General features: G+C 45.4%; 1 protein-coding gene across 1 annotated transcript; it reads left to right on the top strand.

Moving 5' to 3' along the window:
- Window positions 1-1381: 1381 nt before the first annotated feature.
- zbtb38 (zinc finger and BTB domain containing 38) lies at window positions 1382-25249 on the top strand. Its single transcript, XM_084332566.1, has 3 exons — window positions 1382-1505; window positions 1756-2430; window positions 20552-25249. The coding sequence occupies exon 3, from the start codon at window positions 20552-20554 to the stop codon at window positions 24215-24217; it is 3666 nt and encodes a 1221-aa protein (XP_084188692.1). The 5' UTR covers window positions 1382-1505; window positions 1756-2430; the 3' UTR covers window positions 24218-25249.

Raw genomic sequence — 25249 nt, forward strand, 5'->3', positions numbered from 1 at the left:
GGTCAACAGTAGGAAATCCAGTGGAGACAGAATAACACAATGGTGTTCTGCCAGCATAGCCCAATCAGGTAAACATTCCTACAATATACAGCTGTGGTAGGGCTACATAAAGTAATCCTGGGCGGTATGATCTGAAATCCATGTCACCTTGGTTGTAATGACAAATTAAATGATAATACATGTTTGCACAACAGCAGTGCACACATACCACATTGTCCCTGGTGTTGTTGGCCATCTGTCAACATGTTTGTAATGTTGGTCTGTCAATATGTGATTGGTTGTTGCACATTCGGTTGAATTAAAGGAGCACAAAATGAAACTGCCTATGCGCTAGGAATGCATTTACCTTAGGCTACATACCAAACATTGGCAAAATGAAGTCGGTGAGAGATTTATAATGTTCCAGCCCTAACTGAAAGGGTTTCACACCATGTTGAAAGAAAAGGTAGAGTTCAAACTTTAAACCAGACAAACTATCGCAATATAATCTATCTTGTCAAAATAATCGCAATATAATGTGTCCATATCATGCAGCCCTACACTGGATTGGAAGCAGGCTGTTTAAGCCTCAGATAATAGTGTTCTCATTCTCAGTAATAATACACATGATTAGGAAGTGATAGAATGTCCAAAATGGCCACACTTTCCATTTTAAAGTGTCAAATGGTATGTGCTTCAAAATAGAAGATTGAAACAAAATGAATTGTTGCTCCTTCTAGTTACTGTTTAGGCTACTCATTCATTCCATTCAGGCCTATGGGCAATACTCAACAAATCCATTATTTTACTGGCATTACAGTATGTTGTGCAGAGTGTATATTGTTTACATGTATTAAACAAACTATTTGTCATTAGTAATAAACTTTCTCTTCATCTTCATTTTGATGGCAACATTTAACGGCCAAGTTTGTTTAAACAAGAATTAGCGAGGAGGACACCTACAATGTTTTCCATAGTGGGTCTTTAATTAATTAAATAAAAACGAGAAAAGAAAGACAAAGGGAAAAAAAACAAGGACAATCTATGGAGATCATTAGAACCCAAATGATTCTATATTGACATAATGTTAGAATCATATCTAGGTCAAAGGTCATCTTGAAAACGCATTTCCTGTCCGGAACACAGACTTGACTGCACATGCGCCCCCTGCTGCTGAAGGCCGTGTTATGCTCAGTCAGCTGTCTGCCATAAACAAGTGTGATAGCTGTCTGCGGAACGTCTGGATGAGGAGCTGTGCTGTAGGCGCACTGTAGCCAGCAGAGGGAGCAACACGGCAGTGAAACGCCTGAATCAGATGATAGGAGGAGGAGGAGAAGGAGGAGGAGGCTCAAACAAATAAAAAAAACTTGGGTAACGTGTGCAAAACAAGTGCTGTCACTCTCGTCACCATCTGCAGGCCTAAAGACTACAACACTCTCATTTTGGAGACAAAACCACACACAGGCGGGCCATATCTCACCTGAATCCTATGCAAGCAAGCTACAGTAACCCAAGGCAAGACGAAGGTATGAACTGGTTTTCTGTTACTAACAGTTACGACCTCAACTGCTCAGGAACAACATATGGCACAGTAATGTAAACAACAAATATCCATGCACTAATGTATGCCTGCTTCTTTTAGAACAACACCTATCACTAAAAGAAATGGGGTCCAGAAAATACAGAACCACAAATAAAACAAGGCTTTGCATTTTCTGCACCAGACTTCAATGGACGCTGTAATATAGTCTGTTTTTTTGTTTGTTCTTTAAACAGCTCAAAATGTATGCTGTTTTCAATCACTTCAATGAATTCCCTCACTCCAAAAGACGCTTTCTGACCAAATGGAAAAGCTGGGTGTTGAAATGGATCAGCCATGATGGCACACAGCCCTGAATGGAACTGAGGCCTATTCTTAGCCTGAGACACAGAACACTGAACACCGCCTCCTCAGCTGGATCTCGGCTGCGAGGGGAAAAAAATATTTCATTACGTAACAATAAAAGATCTGTCTCCGGACCCACTTCCTGTATACCACCGTGACCAGGCCCCCAGAGTGAGGCAGAGCGGAAGCCTCATCCGTTTGTTTGTTTGAGCAGAGCCTGCTCTCTTCTCCATATCTTCTGCCTGCACACATTCACAGCACAGCACCACCCCTCGTCATCCAGCTTCTAATCGGTTTGTGGGTCAGTGATGCAGCGGGAGTGACGCAGCAGTGTCAGTGGCCTCTAGACGGGCAACAACAGAGCAACAGGAAGAGGACCATGGAGTCTCTATGCTGGAGCCAGAAAGCCACCCAGACAACGGTGGATAAAGGAGGAAGGTGAAAATCCCCTAACCTCGGCCAGAGGGTAGCGCAGAAGTTGGGGAGTCGCTTCTCCAGATACATCGGCGCGCTTCCACAGCAGCAGAGAGACGGCCGCGAAGACCGTCCCCCGAAGAGACATTTTGGTAGGCTGCTAAGTGTGTGAGAGCTTGTTGCACCCGTGACAGTAGCCGCTGGAAGGGAGTGTTTTGGTATGCTGTGAGTGTGTGAATGTTGAGAGTGCGGACGAGGCCTGCTCAGCCTTGCGCTGTTGCCTTGCCTCCCTACCGATGAGTGTCCCTACTGAGCAGCTGAGGCATATAGGCCTGTGTGCTTCTGTCCTTTGGCTTCAGGAACATCCCAGCTGTAATATCAACCGGTGGCAAAAAGTACATAGTGGATGTGTGAACAGGGGCTCCACTAACTAGACCAAATTAAGTCACAATCCATATCCATGTAACAGTTATATATAAGCACTTGCATGTACGAGAGAACTTGGCTCTGAAAATGAAAAGGCACATTTAGCAGGCCTCTAACCTAATGTTAAATTGCATGAAATAAATATTACTGTAAAGATAGGTCATGAATTTGTTCTATGATTTTTGTGGACAACAACTTTGCCAATAATGGGGGTGACAGTGGCTCAGGAGGTAGAGCGGTCGTCTGGTAATCGGAAGATTCCTGGTTCGATTCCAGCTCCTCCAGCAGCATGTCGAAGTGTCCTTGAGCAAGGCACTTAACCCTTAACTACTCCAGATGAGCAGGTTGGCACCCTGCGTGGTTGCCTCCACCGTCGGTGTGTGAGTGAATAGGTGAATGTGAGGCATAAGTTATAAAGCACTTTGGATAAAAGCACTATACGAATGCAGTCCACTTACCATTTATAATTATCATCAGACCAGATTTACATGACAGATAAAAAAAAAATGGCAGTGCCTTTTAAAGTCGAACTGAAACGGAATTTCGAGAGTATCTAGCTTCCGTATTGTGACGTATTTCAGAGTGAAACAGGATAGAGAGGCGGGAAATAACGTTGGGAGGAATTTGATTGATCGTTGAAAACCTTGGTCAACACTTCATGATATAATTGGTTGAAATTGGTTTGTGTGAGCCTGAATTTGAATATAAGAATGCAAATAAATAGATACGTTTTTTTGGCATATATATATATATATATATATATATATAAAATAGGTGCAGAAGTGGATAAAATCTAAAACGGTTAAAAAGGCATTTTTCCTTTCAGCCCGACTTCAACAACATTATTTTGTGAATGTAAACTTGTAATAGGAATAGGACCTAACGCAATGGTTCTCAAAAGTAGGGTCTTTCTTTCCTCAGAAGTTATCCCAGTAAGAAAATATACACTAATCTGATCATAACATTATTCAATATTATACACTACAGTATTGATGGTTATGGAATTTTGGACAAAATCACATCATTAAAAGAAAGATCGTCTTGCGGTCCCATGGGACAAAATAGTATTAAATTGGGTGTCAGATCAGTGTTCTAATACGGGTTGATTTGGGCCAAAGCCTGCAGGTAAGAATAGAGAGGAAGAGGAAGGCAAAGTTATCCAAGCATAAAGTAGGAAGTACTCTGTGCTAAATGCACTTAACAATGGAACGCGACTTGAGCCGCAAAGTGCCCATTGTTATGCTGCGCAGAAATTGTGTTAAAGGTTACACAAACCTTTAACGTCTTTCTTAATACCACTGTGTTGGTAGAGTTAACCCAATTTCTTTTCCCTCCGTTGGTTGCCACAGTAACACAACACAGTGCAGCAGCTTAGAGGAGTGTGAGGGCTGGACCGCGACCAAGCTGGTGCACCGGCTGCTCCCTGTGCTTAATGCGGGGCCCTTGAGAGCACTCAGGTAATGTGGAGCCAGGCGGGTTCCGCTGCGGGCACCAGAAATAGCAGCAGCAGCGGGGCTGAGCGTGAGGGTCAGTGTTGCACGTCTCGATCACAAGCGCACCGGGGCGAAGTCGCCGGTAATGACGGCGAAGAGCGACGCAATAACGGGGGGGATCCACTCTCGGCGGTGGCTACGGCTGTGTCTCGCCATAAAATATTTATGAGAGAGGGGAGAGCACACACACCAATATTAAAAGTGAGTTTGTACATTTTATGGCACTGTATATGTGTGTGTGATGTCCCAGCTACTGCTTCTGTAACATTTGTCAAATGTAAATAGTGAATGACTCTCGTATGGAATTAGAGGAATCCACCCTGCATGTGGGGATGGGGTGACAAACAAATTTGTGTCACTCCGCACACATAAAAATGTAATGGAAGTGCCTGCTCCCCGGGAGGCTAGCAGTGCCATGTCTGGTTCATCCTCTCCGTCCCCCCCTCCCCCGGCTGCAGTGCTGACGCGTCTGCAGGTTTCGCATCAATCAGCAGCCTCCCTGTAGGGGAACCCAGGCTCCGACGCCCCGTCGACGCTGGTAGCAGCACTTTCATTCCCTCTCCGCGTATCCCTTCAAAATACATACTGTGAGGGGGAGGGGTCCATCTCTTACTCCATCAGTATGATACCAAATAATAATAATTCTGTCCTCTCGTACGCTGCATTACCAGACCACAGTGAACGTGTAAGGCGAAAGGCTTCAGCATTATGTGTAGCAGCGCAGACAAAGACTGTGTATGTGTACGCACGAGCGAGGAACAGATGGGTAGTGTGACGTCATTTAGGTGCGTGTTGTTTCTTTGTGGGCCAGAGATCATCTCGTCCCACGTGGAAAGGAGATTTCCCCATCTTGGTCAGTGTGCCCTGCGTGGGATAAGACTGCCGTGCCTCGGTGCTTTGGGAGAGAGCCGTGCCGTGGCTCTGAGGCTCAGGCGAAAGCCTCGTCCCCGCGTGCTCACGAGCAGCCGTGCACTGGCCATTTGCTCTCGCTGTTCCGCCGCGCACCGCACTGGTGTGTGATGTAGCGATCAGTGGCTCTCCACTCCCCACAGCCCCTCTGCCATGCGGTAATAAAAGTACCCGTCTCCTGCTTGCCGTCTGCAGAGTGCTCCTGTTCCCCAAGCAGCGCAGAGGCAGAACCGTATATACGTCCAGTCTGGCTATACGGCGTGCGTGTGTACCCAAATGCAGGGCTTTCTCCTTGACCGTAGGTTTGAGGAGAGGTACACAAGAGGACCGGCTTGGGCAGAAGAGGGCAGGGCAGACTGAGTGGAGCTACCATAGCCCAGGACCTAGGGGTGCATGGTTTGAGGCGAAGGACATTGGAACAAAGTGATCGAGGGGGAGAGGGAGGGAGGAAGACGAGCAACAGAGAGGCTTCGCCTCTGACAGCATCACTGTGAAGCGACCAGCCTAGCATAAGAGAGAAAAAGAAAAACTATACTTTTTTTTTCATGTACACGAGAGCATGAGCCATAGAGAAAGGATACTGCATGACATCGTTTCCTGTTTGCACGCAGCATCATTTTCTCTCATTTACTAAAGGTATGTTTTTCATGTTTCCCCCCCCAATTACAATGTGTTCTCCTACGGAAGTACTCTTTGCAGGGGTGTGTTAAGTATGGCTTTTCTTGCTTTGACATTTTCGTTTTGTTTGACGTATGCGAGTGCCTCTTCTCGGTTTGTGTTTAACTACACAGGGGATTTTTATGTTACAGGTTTTGAAAAAGGAAAACATTTAAAAAAACAGGCTTTAGAGATACGGTAGGCTTGGGTGCGGTGAAAGCACTTCCATTGGATGACAAATCCAAATAATTTCGCTCCGTTTGAGATGGCGGTAAACATTGTCTACAGGGGACAAATTGGACAAAATAAGCAGCACAAACCCAGAAAGAAATCTGCATCAAGGCTGCGGCAAATCGCTTGCCGTGAGTGGATGAGAAAGTCCATCGGGTTTCATTTCTGCTGCAGAAAAGAGGCACACGCATACGCACACATGTACATGGTATAGCCGAGCTGAGACAAAGGCAAGCCTCCGATGCACTGGAGCCTGGTCTGTGTTGCGGTTTCTCAGGAAGGGCAGGTTGTGTTTGTGTGTGTGTCTCAGAGAGAGACAGAGAGACAGGGGAGAGAGAGAGAGAGAAAGGGGACCACATTTCCGGACGTCTGATGCATCGCCGCTCGCCGTCCGGCTGAATCCCAATAAGTGCTGCGCCACAGCATGTTGCCGTGACAACAGAGGCCTTTCTGACATGGGTGGCAGGATGCTGGTTGTGTTTTCAGCAATATGAGAGGCTTGGAACCGCCAACGGCCATATTGTAATCCTGGAACCTACATAAAATTAATAATACAAAAAAAAACATGACATTATCAGTCAGGCTTGACTGTATTCTGCTTGGCAAATAAAAAAAAAAGTAAAACCTATTCAAAACGTTGGGGAGGATGAGCGAACAATAACAGTGACAGAAAAGTAGATTATATAGCCCACGATTACACAATTACATCTATTGTGTAATTGTACAAATGATTTAATATCGACTGATGTTCTTTCGCAGTGGAAGTAGTGCAGTGTAAATTTATAAGGTCGATCACTCGCATTCTCCAATTCTGCAATAATCGGGTAGAACGAAGCTCAAGTTTGCAGCCAAACAGATAATTTTTAATGAACCTATTCAATATACCACGGATGCCTCTGGGGACATCAATTAACCACAGGGGCATGACGGCGTAATGCTAATCTGGAGCAGGACCGTACCCCACAAACCAGCAACCATTTTACAATCCCAGAGACCACCCCCACAATCAACTGGAGAAGAAAATGGCTGTTGGATTCTGTAACTTTTAGCCATTCAGATTTTATGCTTACGTGGAACCGTAAAGATGGCTGGCTGTTATTGCTGTATTTTAACTGTCTACAGCTACACCGTTTGCTAATTAAGCAATTTATAGCACTAGTGGTGCCAACGTCACGGGACACAAGACTGCCGTCCCAAAATTAATAAACCTGAATCATAACAGCCTGAAGCAAAGAAAGAAAGAGAGTCTAGGAGAGTAGGCCGTCCAACACATTTAGAAGAGCTTACTTAGCCTTAGCTGATATACTGTATCACCCTGTCAGACCAATACTAAATGACCCAAGTGAGTTACACAACACACCGCTATCACATGAAGACAATTAGAAAACCGCTGCTGGGTGAAAGTCCCATGTTGGACAGGGGCCACACTCATGACCATGACTCAGCTCAGAATTGGCGACGGGTGATCGTTTCACTAAATCATAGAAGATCAAGCTAATCCATGAATCCCTTCTTCCATCCAAGCGCAAACAAACACGGAAACGACGGCTTGACCACAGATCTGCGAAGCCTACGCCCTGCCGCAGATAGTGTATGTGCGTATGCATGTGTGTGTGTGTGTGCTTCTGTGTGTGTACAATATGTTTAGTTTATGTGCCCATAGTTAAAGGGGGCACTTCACCCAAACATTATGCAGATTTATTTTACACATAATTTCACACACATCCAAAAACAGTTTTGAGCAAATTAATTTAGTTTGACAATCATTGAGAGTAAATAGAGTATGCATGTCTTTTAAAGTTTAGTCCTTTTAACACATTGAGTGCCAACGACGAGATTAGTCGTCTTAACTCGCCATGCGTTGAGTGCCAATGGCGAGTTCTCGTTATATTATCGTTATTTCTTTTATTAGCAATATCCATTAATTTTTCATCCACTCAGCCTGACGTTATCATTGGGAATGGCTCTGAGCTTGAAAGGGGCCTATCGTCTCCCGGATGGTAATGCACATCATTGGATTGGATGGCCATGTGCATCAGAAAAAAAGTCCGGTCCAGGGTTTTCCCATCGCGTGTTACCATATTGACTGAGGAACCTCAGAGCAGCGTCGATTATGTGTTTCGGACTATAACGTTGGATCAATAAACGCGATCAATATTTGGAATGGCGATCAGGAATTGGATTAATCTTTTTGCAGAACATCTGATGTGAGGTAAGGACTCTATTTTACCAGTATTGGGTTAATCATATGTTTTTTTCATAGCGATCACAACGTGTCTGTGTGTGTGTGTGCATGTATGACGTTAGCGCTGAACAGGTCATGGATAATAGATTTTTCAGCCCGCTTCTCTAGCGTGCATAAGTACACATATACTATCGATAATCTAGCGTTTATTTGAAAACGATTCATAAATCAGCCAAAAAATTACATGTGTTTTGTGTATTCCACTAAAGGGCTATTATCGCGGAATTTCTCTGAAATTACTAGAACTCTCCGAAACTATACTCGTATTCAAAACGGTATAAAACGGAAATGTACCAAGGAAAAAACAATCCGTTTCGTACATGTTGACTGCAAGCAAGTCATTGATAAGAGAGGGGTGTTTTAGACCCATAGCCATAATTTAAGATATAGTATAAGCGTTGGCAAATATCCCCGACCTCCCATTACAGCGCTGGCAAAGGGGCGTGGCACCCAATGTGTTAAAGTGTCCCTTTAGTGTCCCTGTGTGATACTGGATATATATATATATATATATTAAGGCTGTCAAAGTTAACGCGGTATTAACACTTTGGTTGCCATGGGTTAAATTCATGATATACCATAGGTTGCCGGCTCTATTTGTCTATGGAGAAGTACCCCTTCTTTGCATGGCTATAACTTTTTAAATTCTATTGCTACATTGCCATTATTAGGGCCCATTCAAAGTCCTATATGTATTGTTCATTGTGTAGCAACGTTAAACTTTTTCATTCACATATTCATAGTAAAGTAAGGTCTAATGTATAAGTATGTTTTCATCTCTTTCTGCAGCTTTCTCCAGAACGTGATATATAGCCCCAAATGCATTATATTGATGATGCAATACAGTTTTATGGCAATCAGCGCGATATAAAAAATTCCAACTAGACGTACTTCTAGAAGTTACTACACGTCATCTGATGTTGACCGGATGGGCTAGGGGGCGTTTATAATTCCGTGGGCAGCGTTATACCAATCATCTAATGTGGGTCAAATGTTGATCATAGCAGTTAGTATCGAAGACGGTAATTTTACACGCTAAAACTCACCCCAGTCTCCGCGCGCCGTTGGGCGATCATCGTAGAGTAGAAATTCTATCATTATGGGATGTAGATTTACCCGGTCCATTTCCAGCTTGTATAATGGTATATACGTCCAAATCATGTTGTTTATCGAGTTATTGGCAATCGATCGCTATGTAGTGTGTCGAGATCGAGTCCCGGAACCTATAGCGAGTGCCCGGAAGTAATACGGCCGATCAGCACAACCTCCATAGCACTTCCTGTTAAGCGATTGCGCCGATCGGCCACCAGATGGCGCTCCTGAACCGCCAGAGAGCTCAGTGGGTCCTCCTGGTGGATCTCAGGCCAGCGGAGGGGAAATATGAATCCGATCGGAGATTTTTGAAATATTGATATAAGGACGCTGTAAAGCGTCCTCCGGCAACTTGAGCATGGCCGGGAATGACGCTTTTAAGCGTTTTCCGGGAGTCAAAGTGTTAACGCTCTATGAATGGCAATTTTTTTTTACTCACGATTAACTTTATTTTTTTTATAATTTCTTTTTAACTTTTATTAAAAAATTTTACTAGACTTCACTCGGGTGTATTATTGATACTCTCATTGATACTATGTTTGTTTCTGAAGTGTGTGTGTGTGTGTGTGTGTGTGTGTGAGAGATAGAGAGAGAGGGGGGGTGTGTTTGTGTGAGAGAGAGAGGGGGTGCGGGGGTGTGAGTCCTCAGCCCTTGTGTGGGTGAATGTAACAAGTTCCTAACGTTTTCTTTCCCCTATTATTTCATGCACACTTTATTCATTGTTTTAAATTATTATTTTCTTTTAAGTTATTTTGTGCATCACTGTTTTGAATTTGATGCAAATTTGCAATGCATGAGGGTCATCCTTTTGTGTTAAATGGCTGCATAAAGCAAGCATTTGTTGAGTCTCATGTTGATAAGAGTATTACAATTTGGAACTTGAAAAAAATCTGTTTAAGGTAGATAAATTCTTTTTTTATTTAAATGCGATTAATTTGCGATTAATTGCGAGTTAACTATGGACAATCATGCAATTAATCAGATTAAATATTTGAATCGGGCGGCTAGGTGGTGTAGTGGGCAAGGCGTTCGCCACCAACGCTGGAGACGCTGGGTTCGAGCCCAGCTCTCGGCATTGCTACCAGCTTGGCTGGTCGCTCATACTAACACAATTGGCAGTGTTAGGGGTGGGAAAGCTGGTGGGTGGGTCCTGGGCGTTGTGGACAGCGACTCCTACAGTTCGGTCGGGGCGCCTGCTCAGTGAGGGAAGGATCTGGAGAGAGGTAGTGCGACCTTCCACACGTTACACTCTCCCAGTGAGAATCCACGCTGCCAGGCTGGCTGCCGGCTGGCTGCACATGTGTCGGAGGAAAGCATGTGACAGTCTCCGGCCTCCCGGACCAACAGTAGGGGGGGGTGCGCAACAACCAGGAAGGGGGTTGGGAATTGGGAATTGGCATAACAACTAACAGTGGGATGGGAGAAAAATCGGAAAAAAGGAGGGGGGAAAAAGATAAAATTAAAATTAAAATGAAAAAAATATTTTAATCGATTGACAGCACTAATATATATATATATATTAGTGCTGTCAGGCGATTAAAAAGATGTATCTAATTAATTACAGGATTTGTAATTAATCTAATTAATCGTATTTTAATCGCATAACCATTTTATGCCTGATATTCTATATTCTATAATCATATTTCAAATTGCATGTGTCCGGATGGCAGAATTCAGTACTGTATCTACAAAACCTTCTGTTTAATCATATTCCATCTATTAATTTGCTTAGATTTTTCAGGTCTGGTCAATTTGAGCATGGTGTTATTCACAGTCAAAGATAAAAAATAAAATGTATTGATATTCTCATTTGGTTTATTACAATTGACTCAAAATACAATTTTCAATCAATCACCGCGCAGATTGATTGATTGAATGAAACTGTTATTAACAGATTGCAGAATGGGTACAATACAGTACTGCTCAATACACACAATTGTTAAGGGGTTGCAGACCAGAGAAATACTTTCATCTTGTTTACATCAGGGTCCCCCATTTTCAATTCATAATGAATTGTAAGTAAGGGTGCAACTTGCACCGTGCAATCCATTCTTTGTGGATCTAGCCCACAGTATTTCTGACACTGGGAATACATTCCCTGAGATTCATAGATGTCCCTAGAATCAGATACCAAGAACATGCAAATGGACCATATTAAAAAAGAGTCTGTAAATGTGTATTCTACATTCTTATGGAATGAATGAGGTACAACAAAAATATTTTCTTTATTTTTTTGGTAATTAATTTTGAGTTAATTTTCATAACGCGATAATTTGCTGTGTAATTAATTAATCTAATTAACGCGATAAACTGACAGCCCTAATATATATATATATATATACACATCTGTCTATACATACCTGCATATAATCCTTTTTAAATGTCTGTAGATACTATATCCCTTATACCTACTCTAACTAGTTACGCTGCTGGCCAGTATGACTTACTACTAGGGATGCCCCGATCGATCGGCCAGCGATCGGTATTGGCCGATATTCAGTATAAATATAAGATCGGTGAATTCAGATAATGCTTTATTTTCACAGATCGTGAAAACCGATCGAAAAACATGATCCAATTCTTAGCGGAGTTCTCACTCGCTGACTTCTCTCTCAGGCACACAGAGCTGCAGCGCACTGCCCCTCCCCCTCCCCCTGCCCCTCCCAGACACGTGTCAACAGAAGCTCCTATTGCCTCCGGCAATAGTCTGCTCTAGTGCATGGGACCTCTGTGAGCTAACGTTAGCTACCTAGCTAACGACGTTACTGTTTAAACAAAATGACTCAGTCAACTATTCACTTTTAGTTTAATACATGAGGCATTGTCTAACGGTATCTAGCTGGCTAGCTACTGATAGCTCCTGATATCAACAAATGCTCCAGCAATAGTCTAGTAGTGCATGATACCTCCGTTAGCTAGGTATCTCACGTTAGCTCACTGTTTATATGAAATGTCCCAGTAAACTAAATAGTTCACTGAGGCGTTGTCTTAACATTATCTAGCCGGCTAGCTACTGATAGCTCCTGATATCAACAAATGCTCCAGCAATAGTCTAGTAGTGCATGATACCTCCGTTAGCTAGGTAGCTCACATTAGCTCACTGTTTACACGAAATGTCCAAGTAAACTAAATAGTTCACTGAGGCGTTGTCTTAACGTTATCTAGCCGGCTAGCTACTGATAGCTCCTGATATCAACAAATGCTCCAGCAATAGTCTAGTAGTGCATGATACCTCCGTTAGCTAGGTAGCTCACGTTAGCTCACTGTTTACACGAAATGTCCCAGTAAACTAAATAGTTCACTGAGGCGTTGTCTTAACGTTATCTAGCCGGCTAGCAGTAGCTACAGATAGCTCCTGATATCAATGTCTTATAACATTGATTCGATGCGTATTCTAGCCCCTGGCTTGCATCGCAGTCACGAAAGGGGCTAGCTGAGGGCATGCTGAATGTGATTTGACCAAAGCAGAATATACACACAGACAGTGGAGCTGTTTGCAGATAGCCAGCATTTTGACTTGTTGCGTGGTGGCGATGTCTCGCAGATAATACAACTACAAGTATAATTATATAATATATATATTTTATAAAAAAATATATATATATATTTAATTTCATTTTTTTATATCGGTATCGGCCGATATGGCTCATAGACGATCGGTATCGGTGGCAAAAAACGTGATCGGGGCATCCCTACTTACTACCATAGTTTATACCTATATCACTATACATATTAGCCTAATACTACAACTCTCTATATACAGTATATCTGATTAGCACTATTACTCAGTAGTACCAACTTATATATCTTATAAACCATTACTACTACCAAAGCTTCTTTCTTTCACCATAGGATCGAGGCCTCTGCCAAGAACCTTCGCAAACTGCATGCTACCATGTCCTCCCTCCTCACTCCCCCCCACCCCCCCCCCTCATCTCTCTCTGCCGAAGAATTTGCGATCTTCTTTGAGGAAAAAGTGGAGAACATCCGCAGCTCATTCTCCCAACCCCCACCCATTCCAAATACTGAATTGAGAACCTCATCCTTCACTCTGTCATCTTTCTCTCCCATTACAGATGCCGAGACCCTGAAACTGGTAACATCGAACCGTCCGACTACATGCCAGCTGGATCAGTTACCCTCCCCACTCCTCCAGACCATAGCACCAGACATCCTCCCATTCCTAACTGCAACCATCAACTCCTCCCTCAACTCGGGGGTGGTCCCTACCTCCCTAAAACAAGCCAGAGTCACACCGCTCATAAAAAACCCACCATGAACCCCACCGTCATAGGCAACTATCGTCCTGTCTCTCTTCTCTCCTTCCTTTCCAAAACACTTGAAGGTGCTGTATCGAACCAACTCACTGATTATCTCTTACAGAATGACCTCCTAGACCCTAATCAGTCAGGATTCAGGACTGGTCACTCCACAGAAACGGCCCTCATTGCGGTCACAGAGGCACTTCACTTAGCAAAAGCAAAAGGCCTCTCCTCTGTCCTGATTCTCCTAGAGCTATCTGCAGCCTTCGACAGTCAGCCATCAGATCCTCCTCGTGTCCCTCGCAGGAATGGGAGTGGCTGGCTCTGCTGACATGGCTAACATCATACCTCAATGACCGCTCCTACCAAGTGTCATGGAGAGGGACCCTGTCTGCCACCCGCCCCCTGCGGATGGGTGTCCCCCAGGGCTCGGTCCTTGGACCCCTTCTCTTCTCCCTCTACACTAAATCTCTGGGTAACATTATCACGTCTCATGCCTTCTCGTATCATTGCTATGCCGATGATACTCAACTCTTCCTCTCCTTCCCTCCCTCATATATCCACGTCTCTGAGCGGATCTCTGCCTGTCTGTCTGACATCTCCGCCTGGATGACGACCAACCACCTCAAACTGAACCTAAGCAAAACAGAATTGCTTCACCTGCCGGCCAAATCCTCCCCCCTGACCGACCTTTCTGTCACAGTTGTGCGTCCCCAACCGCCAAGAACCTTGGTGTTGTCCTTGACGACCAGTTGAACTTCTCCGCTCACATCGCAGCGACAACCAGAACCTGCATATTCCTACTGAGCAACGTCAGAAGGGTCCGCCGCTTCCTGATAAAAGAAGCCACCCAACTCCTCGTCCAATCAACAGTCATCTCCCACCTCGACTACTGCAATGCACTGCTTGCTGGCCTTCCGACCACTGTCACCAAGCCTCTTCAACTCATTCATCATAACGCAACGGCCCACCTGATCTCAAACCTACAGAAGTCAGCCCATGTCACCCCACTTCTCAGGGACCTGCACTGGCTCTCCATTGCCGCACAAATCCGCTTCAAGGCCCTCGACCTGGCATATCGTGCTGTGAAGGGAACGGCTCAGCCAAAACCCGTCCAATCTTTTGCTGTCGACTAAAGATGCACTTCTTCAATCATTATCTGAATTTTTTTTTAAACTCTAACCCTAACTAACCTTACTGTCATGCACTTAATGCACCTAATATACTAACCTACACTGTAACACTCAACACTTTTTTTTTTATCTACTTTTTCTCCCGTCCCCAATTTCGTATTGTCCAATTCTACCCTCCCCTGTCTCTAACGCTGTTAGGCCATGCCTCCCACAAGCCGGCTGCAATGTGGACGAAGCCTTGCATCACGTGTCCCCTCCGGTACTCGAGGAGGCAGCCGTCGCATCTTTTCACCTGCACAGCGCGATCTCTCAGCGGCGAGGGTCTGCGTGGGAGGGACACGCCACCCTCGTCGCTTCCTGATTCTACTGCGCAGGCGCACCAACCGACCTGTAGGAGTCGCTGTCCACAACGTCCGATCCCCACCCACCAGCTTCCCACCCCCTAATACTGCCAATTGTATTAGTATGAACGACTAGCCAAGCTGGTAGCAACGCAGATAGCTGGGCTCAAACCCAGCATCTCCTGCGTTGGTGGCGAGCGCCTTGCCCACTGCGCCACCTAGCCGCCAACACTCAACACTTTGATGAACATTGTTACTCAGCTGATAAGAGTTGTACCCTTCCTGCTGTCTTGTTGTACAAAACTTGTAAGTCGCTTTGGATAAAAGCGTCAGCTAAATGACAAAATGTAAATGTGTTTTTTTGATCCACTTTTTCTCCCATTTTTCTATATTTTCTCCCATCCCAATTTCGTATCGTCCAATTCAACCCTCCCCTGTCACGAACGTTGTTTCTTGCCTCCCAATGTGGACTAAGTCATACATAGCACAAGTCCCCTCCGGTACTTGAGGTAACAGCAGTCGCATCTTTTCACCTGCGCAGCTCGATCTCTCAGTGGCGAGGAGTAACGCGTGGGAGGCTCACGCTGCCCCCGACACTTCCTGATTCTACTGCGCAGGCGCACCAACCGACCTGTAGGAGTCGCTGTCCACAACGCCCGATCCCCACCCATCAGTTTCCCACCCCCTAATACGGCCAATGTGTATTAGTATGGACGGCCAGCTAAACTGAAAGCAATGTGGAGCGCTGGGCTCGAACAGGCAAGCCCAGCGTCTCCGTCATTCGTGGCGAGCGCCTTGCCCACTACGCCACGTAGCCGCCCGACAAAATGTAAATGTTATACCCAGCTTAATCACCTGTGCATTGTATATTACTATTGCACTTTACTGTTACATTTTCACTCTGATTGGATGCCAAACCTCTATTTGTTGTACTGCACTTGTGATGTCAATACATCCCCCTACCAGAAAGTGTGATGGTCTGATTCCTACCTCCACTGCATCCTTTGTAATGGCTGTCCTTTACCGCCCCCCAGGCCCTTACACCCTCTTCCTAGATGAGTTTTCCACTTTCATCTCTGAGCTTGTTACGCGCTCAGATAACATATTAATTGTTGGACTCCGGTTTTCAAAGACCACGGTTGCAGTGTTCCAAAAACCTGGTTGCGTGTGGACGAACAGTGCAACCGGTTACATAACACCCCGTGTTCGTGTGGACAGGGCCTTACTCTGGCCCCCTTGATCTCTTTACAGAAACTTAACGCCGCCCTTCGTAGCACGCTCGACATTGTCGCTCCCCTTAAGCCTAAAATTAAACGTGCTCCGCAAAAACAAACTCCCTGGTTTACGGAGGAAACTCGCTCCTTTAAAAAGGCATGTCGCAAACTTGAACATAAATGACGTTCGACCAAACTCTGAGTGTTCCGCCTTGCCTGGAACGATAGTTTACGTAATTACAAAAAGGCACTCTCACTTGCCAAAATCTCATATTTTTCCAGGCTCATTAACGAAAACAAAAACAACTCAAAGTTTCTGTTTGACACAGTTGCAAAACTTACTCAGAAACAACCAACTACCCTAAACCATGCGTTCTCGGCTAACGAATTCATTAAATTCTTTACCAAGAAAATGTATCTCATAAGAGATGAAATTGTTGGCTTACTCAACAATCAGAGTCCCTCCCAACCTCTGATGGGTTTTCCCCCTGACTTTGAATCCAGCCATACGCTTTGCTGCCTTAAACGTCTCACTTAGTGCCCTCTCTAAATTGGTTGGTGCGGCTAAACCCTCAACCTGTCTGTTTGACCCTCTTCCAGCAACTCTCATCAAAAAACTCTTCCCAACTCTAGGCCCTGCCCTACTCAATATCTTCAACACCTCTGGCGTGGTGCCCCTGGCCTTTAAATCAGCCGTCATTAAACCACTACTTAAAAAACCGAACCTAGACCCTCTAATCTTGAAAAACTATAGACCCATCTCCAATCTTCCGTTCCTATCCAAAATATTAGAACGGATTGTCGCAACTTACTGACCATCTATCAAACAATAATCTTAATGAATCTTTTCAATCTGGCTTTAGAGCCTTACACTCCACCGAAACAGTGGTTACAAAAGTCACAAATTACTTGCTGCTCTCTCTCAACTCAAACCTAACTTCTGTGCTCTTATTGCTTGATCTCTGTGCAGCCTTTGACACTATCGATCATTCGATTCTTCTAAGTCGGCTCGAGAATCATGTTGGCATTCGGGGTCACGCACCTGCTTGGTTTAAATCTTATTTAACTGATAGAACACACTGCATGGTCTATAATGATTTAACATCTGAGACCCTCCCAGTGCAATGCGGTGTCCCACAAGGCTCTGTTCTGGGTCCTTTGCTATTTTCGATTTACATGCTACCCCTCGGCAATATCATACGCAATTTTAGCATAAACTTTCATTTTACACTGATGAAACCCAATTATATATACCTTATTAAGCCAAACGATTCCTCCCAATTACAAAATCTTGAGGCTTGCCTGCTTGCCATTAAAAAGTGGATGTTGCAAAACTTTCTACGCCTTAATGCAGATAAAACTGAGATGTTAATTGTTGGCCTCCCAAACCACAGAGGCCTGTTTGAGGACATCTACCTCAACTTTGATACTCATGTATCTCAGAGCTCCACCATAAAAAACCTCAGTAATTTTTTATTCCTCCCTCTCATTTAATGCATGTATACATTTTTTTTTACCAAAATTGCCTTCTTCCATCTTCATAATATTGCAAAAATTCACCCCATTTTAACTCTGGCTGATGCTGAAAACCTAATTCATGCTTTTGTCTCATCACGTCTAGACTACTGTAATGCACTTTTTTCAGGCCTAACTAATTCAAGCATCAAAAATCTTCAACTCGTGCAAAATGCGGCTGCACGGATACTAACTAAAACTAGACAATTGTATCACATCACATCAGTTTTGTCCGCCTTACACTGGCTTCCTATTCAAGCCAGATTTTACTTTAAAAGTGCTACTCCTAGGGGCGGCCAGGTAGCGCAGCGGACTAAGCGTCTGTCTACCACCACAGAGCCAGTGGGATCGAATCCGGCTGTGGTGCCTCCGGCTTGGCCGACCGTCCATACTAACACAATTGGCAGTGTTAGCGGGTGGGAAGCCGGCGTGGGTGGGTCCTGGCTGTTGTAAACAGCGACTCCTACAGTTCGGTCGGGGCGCCTGCACAGCAAGGGAAGGATCTGGGAGAGGTAGTGTGATCCTTCCACACGTTACACTCTCCCAGTGAGAGTCCGTGCTGCCAGGTGACAAGAAGCGGTGGGCTGGCTACACATGTGTCGGAGGAAGCATGTGATAGTCTCCGCCCTCCCAGACCGACGCTAGGGGGTAGTGTGCAACGACCAGGAAGGGGGATTGGGAATTGGCATAACGACTAACATTGGGATGGGAGAAAAATCGGAAAAAGGAGGAAAAAGATAATAATATAAAACAAAAAAAAAGTGCTACTCCTCACCTACAACAGGGCTCGCACCGCTCTATCTATCCGACCTCATCTCTCGATACTTGCCGGCTCGTGCTCTGCACTCACAAAATGCGGGGCTTCTATTGATTCCTAGGGTTAAAAAGAAATCCGCCAGCCACAAAGCCTTTGTTTACCGCACTCCCTACCTGTGGAACCAATTACCTGCCATCGTCAGGTGTTTTGCCTGTTTTATTGCAACACTACTATCACCAACATCTAAGAAGGGAGATCCCCCCTTGAACGGCCCTTCCAAGGTTTCTCTGTGGTGCATTTTTTCCTATTGCTAGGTTTTAGTGAGTTTTTCCTTACCTTCGCATGTGGTATGTCTGGGAGTGTTGCATTTATTTTATTTATTTAAAAATGTTTGGACTTTATGGTGTTTTTGTGTTCTTGATTTATTGTGATGTTTCTTCTTGACTTGTTTAAAGAAGACGTGTCCGGCCCATGGGGACATTAACATGTGTTGTCGGGCCTTACAAATAAATTTGATTTGAATTTGATTTGATTCTAATCTAACCTAAGGATAGGATTAGCAACTCAACCACTCAAAGAAAAAAACAAATATCTGAAATTTTTTTGAATATTGCCACCGTCATGGCAGTGATTCCTGGGCATATTCTGCTGTAGTTGGTAGCAGCCGTCTCCTTCCCAGGATGTTGGCTAACAGTTCCTGTAACAGTGGTGACGTGGTCATGTGGGTGAGAGCAGTCAGAGCATTCCTCCACTACTTACTAATCGAGCACTAAAGAAGGGGGCACTGGGATACGTATGACTCATCCTCCTGGAACCGTCCGATCGTACGCCTCTCCTATGAACCTCTGCCGAGGGAGGGAGGGAGGGAGGGAGGGAGGGGAGGGAGCAGATCATGAGATAAGCTACACCTGAAAAATCGCAGCATACAGACGTCACGGCTCACTGAGCTTGCAATCAAGCAAATTCTGTAATTTATAATAACAACGACGACGATGATGTCGTTATGATATCGAATGAGTCACAACGCATTTCACTTTAACCCGCTCCACCAGGCCAGCTCTTCCCACACTCACATCTGTGTTTGTGCCTTAGGCTATTGATTTTGTAGAAAGACCTTTGCTATAACTGGGAAATGTACTCAGTCAGGCCTGCAGCCCCTAGTAGTCATGCACTGAGGTTGGGAAATGATGAAAAAAAAGGTTCCATGAGAGAGAAACCAAATCCCTAGAGGAACATCTTAATGGAAGAAATAGGGAATGAGTGCTTGGGCAGCAGGGCCAAAAGTAGTCCACCTCTTTCTGGAAATAATTGGGAACTTCAAACAGGGAGTGGAATTTGGAATTTCAAACTGGGAATTATTTGAGAATCAATAGGTTCATCAGCAGCAACATCCTTCCACTAATGACACAAGTATGAGATAGAAATGTTTCTATTATCTCCCATGGTGAGAACAGGCTGTTGACACAGTAGGTCTGGGGCTTTGCTCTGTCAGGACATTACTGCCATCTAGTGTTAAAAAGCTGTATCGCTCTCCATTATGAAACTGACACACATTCACTTGAATTCCATAATACTATTACGGACGGTCAAGCTCAAATCAGTTTTCTAGTCCCCCGGGTCTGTCTGCTGGGACTATGAAGGGAGTACATTCTGTTTAAATAGGTGCCGGCCTGGTGCTTCTCAGGCTATAGGATCAAAAGAGGAGAGTAGGCTACTGGAGCACATGGATCATGCATATATTTAGGTACAAATATTAAATATTTCTCAGTTATTTAAAAAACAGTTAAATCTATTATCTACTATTATCTAATAATTATGGATAACGATACTACAAAAAAAAACGTAACTGGCTGGACATTATAAAGTGTAATTTCAATTTAATATATAGCCTACTCTATTTTTGTCACACCTCTGGGTCTCCCTATTCAAACTGTCTTTCATAAATGTTTTTGATTGGTTGGTTTTTAAAGTTCATTCTTTCACGTGTCTCCCGTGCAGATGATCGTGGCGTCTCCAGGCACTCAGGAACCCATGGACAGCACTCACCCACAGGCCGTGCTCAGCAAGCTCAACGAGCAGCGCTTCCAAGGACTCTTCTGTGATGTCACCATTGTGGTGGAGGACGTCAAGTTCCAGGCCCACCGGAACATCCTAGCGGCCTGCAGCGGCTACTTCAGGCAGGCCTTGATGTCCCCAGAGGCCCGTAGCTCCAGTCAGGTCCTGGAGCTGCTGGACCTGAAGTCTGACGTGTTTGCCAGCATCCTCAACTTCATCTACTGCTCTAAGGTGGCACCGCATGGCACAGAGGACGCAGGGGGCCTCATGGCGGCTGGAAAGAGACTGGGGATTCCTTTTTTAGAGAGGTTAACTGAGCAAGAGAGGCAGGGCTCAGGTGTTCCACAAACAGTAGCCGGAGGAGGTGTTGATACCACAGACGCCAGCAAGGCCCCAAAGAAAACAAAGAAGGAGGCTCCCAGGCCCGAGGAGCTATACAGTGCTCGAGGGCCACGGATCACCAACGCCTTCTCCATCACTGAAGTGGGTCCCGGGAGCGACCCCTTCACCCCGCTGGTCCTATCCAATGGGGAGAGGCGGTCACCGGATGTGAGACGGCTCCCGGCCAGTTGCCCTGCCGCCTCCCGCTTCACTGCGGATAATGAGTCCACACATGCCCTGTCGGAGCACTCGTACGCAGTAAGCCAGGCCACTGAACACAGAGACTGCAGCCAGGGTGACAACAAAAAGATCTCTAAGCCCTCACAATCACAGCCAAAGCAACTAGCCAACCGGAATACAGGCCCACTAAAGAAACGCCACAGGCTGAGAGGCACTTTAGGTAGAAGCATACTCCCTGCACCGGCTGTACCACACACATATATACCAACTACTGACGGCCCCACATTACCGGATGGTGTCATGACACCTGCAGTCACAACACCACCCTCACTCTTTTTTGAGGCAGGAACAGAGAAGTGCACAGACACAGGGCCGACTATAAACACAGAAAATATTCAACCGGAGTTAGACTCACCTACCCTTTCCCCTCATGCAGAACACAGCATATCAATCTATAGCTGTGAATACTGCCCTGATATATTCACCAGTGAAGCACTTCTCACTCTTCACACAGAAGTGCACAAAAAGCGTTTCGTTAGTCACCTATTTTGCAAATTCTGTCACAGGAAGTTCATGCACCTGAAACGGTTGCGTAACCATGAGCAGGTCTGCCCCAAGGCCTCGAGAGACCCGCCAGATGAACTGGATCCCAGTGACAAAGAGGACGGAGCAGTGGACTTTCCCTCAGACAACACGCAGAGCTCGGACAACGCAGTGGCAGAAACACAACCGTCTCCCGAAGGCCTCTCGGCCCCAGTCAGCCCGGACCCTCTTGGAATGGATGAATTAGAGGCCCAGCAAGCCGCGGAGAGGACAAGGAAACCAGGTGGGGGTCAGAGGGTGTACAACTGCAGTGTGTGTAAGCGGATCTACATCACCCTGTCCAGTCTGAGGCGCCATGAGAATGTCCATTCCTGGCAGAGGGCCTACCCGTGTCACTACTGCAACAAGGTGTTCGCCCTGGCAGAGTACCGTACCAAGCATGAAGTCTGGCACACGGGCGAACGCCGCTACCAGTGCATCTTCTGCCTTGAGACTTTCATGACTTACTACATCTTAAAGAACCATCAGAAGGCTTTTCACGGCATCGATCCCAGGCTAGCCGTGAATAAGAAATTGGCCAACGGTGGATTTAAAGCTAGCGTTTACCCTATAAAACTTTACAGGCTTCTGCCCATGAGGTTTCGAAAGAGAGGATACAAGACATACAGTCAGACATACTCAAAAGAGGTAGATGGAGGTGATCAAGCCCCGCTAGACTGCAGCTCTCCTATCCCCCAATTAGAGGAGAATGCTATTCTCAGGAACACTGATCCAGTATCATTCTCAATGCCTGTGACATTCATGGCCACGCCAAAGATGGTTGCATCGGTGATGCCACACATCAGTTTTGATCAGCCATGTAAGCAAGGTATTGATCAAAGCTTAAATGCTGAGGTGGAAAAGTGTCATCAAGGAGGCACAGGAAAAGAGGCTGAACACAGGGGTGCATCCTTGATTGGGTTTGACTACACAAGCCCGATCCAGCCAGATGGAGAATCCACTGCATTCATGAACCTGGAACACACCAGTCATAGTTTGGCATTCTTAGGGAAATCCATGAGCACCGCTGACAAGCTAGGTGAGCTATCGGCTGCAGCAAAGAAAGTCGAGGCTATGACCAAGCAGATACTTCAGTCAGAGACAGACAGCCTAGCCCCTGAGACTGAAACATACATTGCCAAGTCTGCATGCCCAGGTCCATCTGTGGATGGTGACACTCTTCCCCTTTGCCAGATAACTGTGAAAATAGGCAATGAGGCCATCATCCGCCGCAGAATCAAAGGCTCAGTGCTGTTCCCCAGCAAGAGAAAGAAAACTAGACCATACCGTCTAGGAGGAAGCCCAGATCAGTGCAGTGCGGAAAGCACCACCTCTCGCCTCAGGACGGACCTTCATTCGGCTGTAGAGTCTGGGATAGGCGACGACCATGACACGGCTGATGAGCTTTGGCGTCCCTACTATTCTTACAAACCTAAAAAGAAGAGCAAGAAGCTGAGATTCAGGCACAGGAAAGAAAGACAATACAGTTATCCCCCAGCACCAGTTGCCAGGCCCACATCCAGTGAGGCCTACCCAGATAGGAGAAGCAGGGGTGTAGATGACGGTATCTTAGCTGTTGGCGGAGAGGGAAAACACAGTCTCAGAAACAATAGTCCAAGGGCCAATTACACCTGCGACATCTGCGACAGCTCTTTTATCACACAGTCTGGCCTGAGAGCGCACATCATCGGTTCCCACCCGTGTTTCTGTCGGACTTGCGGTAAGCAGGGCCCTCCTGGCGAGGCCCCTGCCGGCGGCGATTACGTCTGCGAGAGCTGTATGGAAAACGGCTCTTGCTTCGACAACACCCCCCGAAGTCCCGGCACAGAGAAGAAGTACCACTGCTCCGTTTGTCCTCAGAGGTTTCTCTATCTGGCCACCAAGAGGAGTCATGAGAGGAAACACCAGCAGACGAAGCATCCTGCACGTACCAAACACTCAGTGCGCCTGGACGAAGACGAAATACAACAAACCATCAAAACAGAGGACAGCGACGATCAGGAGAGCATTGACATGAGAAATAATGTGTTGGGAAGAGGACAGTTCTCCGTAGAGAAGACAGAGCCGAGGGATACGGGCGAGGAAAAGGCTGGCCCGGTGTCTGTGGTGCCGAAAACACATCAGGAGATTTCAAATTTCAAAATCAAAAGTCCAGCGTCTCCCCCCTGTACGGACACGCTTCCCCCCCTGTCCCCCCCAAAGCTGAAACATAAAAAGGCCCAAAAAATAACCAATATGCAACATTCTGCACATCTCAACTCAAAAAAGCAAGCATACTACTCAGAGAAAGCCAGCTACAAGGGCCAATTGGCAAGACCAAGAACCAACAATCATGATGATTACGAGCAACCCTCTCATCCGGTTTGGAAAACCAACTCGGACATGAAGGGAGCTCTCATTTCCACACATAAGTCAGAGAAGTGGGTGTGCAAACAGGAGCCTTCTTTTGACGACCACTACACGTGAAAGAAGAACTGTACATTCTTGTTAGTAATTATGAGCCCCTACTGTTTAGGAAGTTAACTAGTACAACGGTTACCACTTAGTCTTAATAGTTGAGCTCATCATGTTGCCAATGGACAACAAAGTTGAACCTAATGAGGATGTAAATGTTAATTCTTTCACGCATAAACACAATAGACAGAGTGATTTTTCGTGTCTGCAAGAGAGACGTTTTTTTGTTGTTGTATATTTTAGGGCTTCCTGAAACAAGTCTTATGTTTTCCATTTTCTATGCCTTTACGGTAGACTCAGAGATTTGACCATACAAATCACAGGGCATGATGCACAAGAAATCTCTTAAGAACGGGGAACCATCCATACTTTGAAAAGGTGCAGGGGAGAGAGGTTTTGGGGTAGTTAAATTAGTATGTCCACATGAATGAATGAATGATCAGCTTTTATGGACACTCAAAGCGCTTTACAATGTACTGTAGGGTGGGAATTGCCTCCTTCACCACCACTGTGTAGCACCCAACCTTGGGCTATGCAGGCTCGATGGCTGCCATACTGTATACTGGCACCAGGCACACATCACACTACACAATGTTTGAAAGGCTCAGCAGACAGGGATTGATAGCCAATTAAGGGGAAGGGATGATTAAGTGGCCTTGATGTCAAAGACCAGATTGGGAATTTGGCCAGGAACGTCAGGGAACCCCCTACTATTTGCGATAGGGTTCTTAAAACGACCAAATTCAATTGGGACCTCGATTTAACTGTACAGTGTCCCTATCACCTTCTTTTAACAACAAATTATTATAATCATCCGAGGAAAACCTACCATGAACATCACAATCCTGACTCTTCCTTTCCGTTAGCTGGGCATGGGGAGATGCACTTTACTGTTAGACTATGCTTACCTTTTAATTAAATACTTTGGTAATTTCGATATAAGTCTACTATGAGCACCATGGTTATAATTATAATTTGTATCACAGTCGCCATCGAGATTAATGTTATTATTCCTTTGTGTGTAGATTCTTTAATATGTATATA

Source organism: Notolepis coatsorum (genome assembly GCF_963971535.1).
Source record: "Notolepis coatsorum genome assembly, chromosome: 1".
Classification (NCBI taxonomy): Eukaryota; Metazoa; Chordata; class Actinopteri; order Aulopiformes; family Paralepididae; genus Notolepis; species Notolepis coatsorum.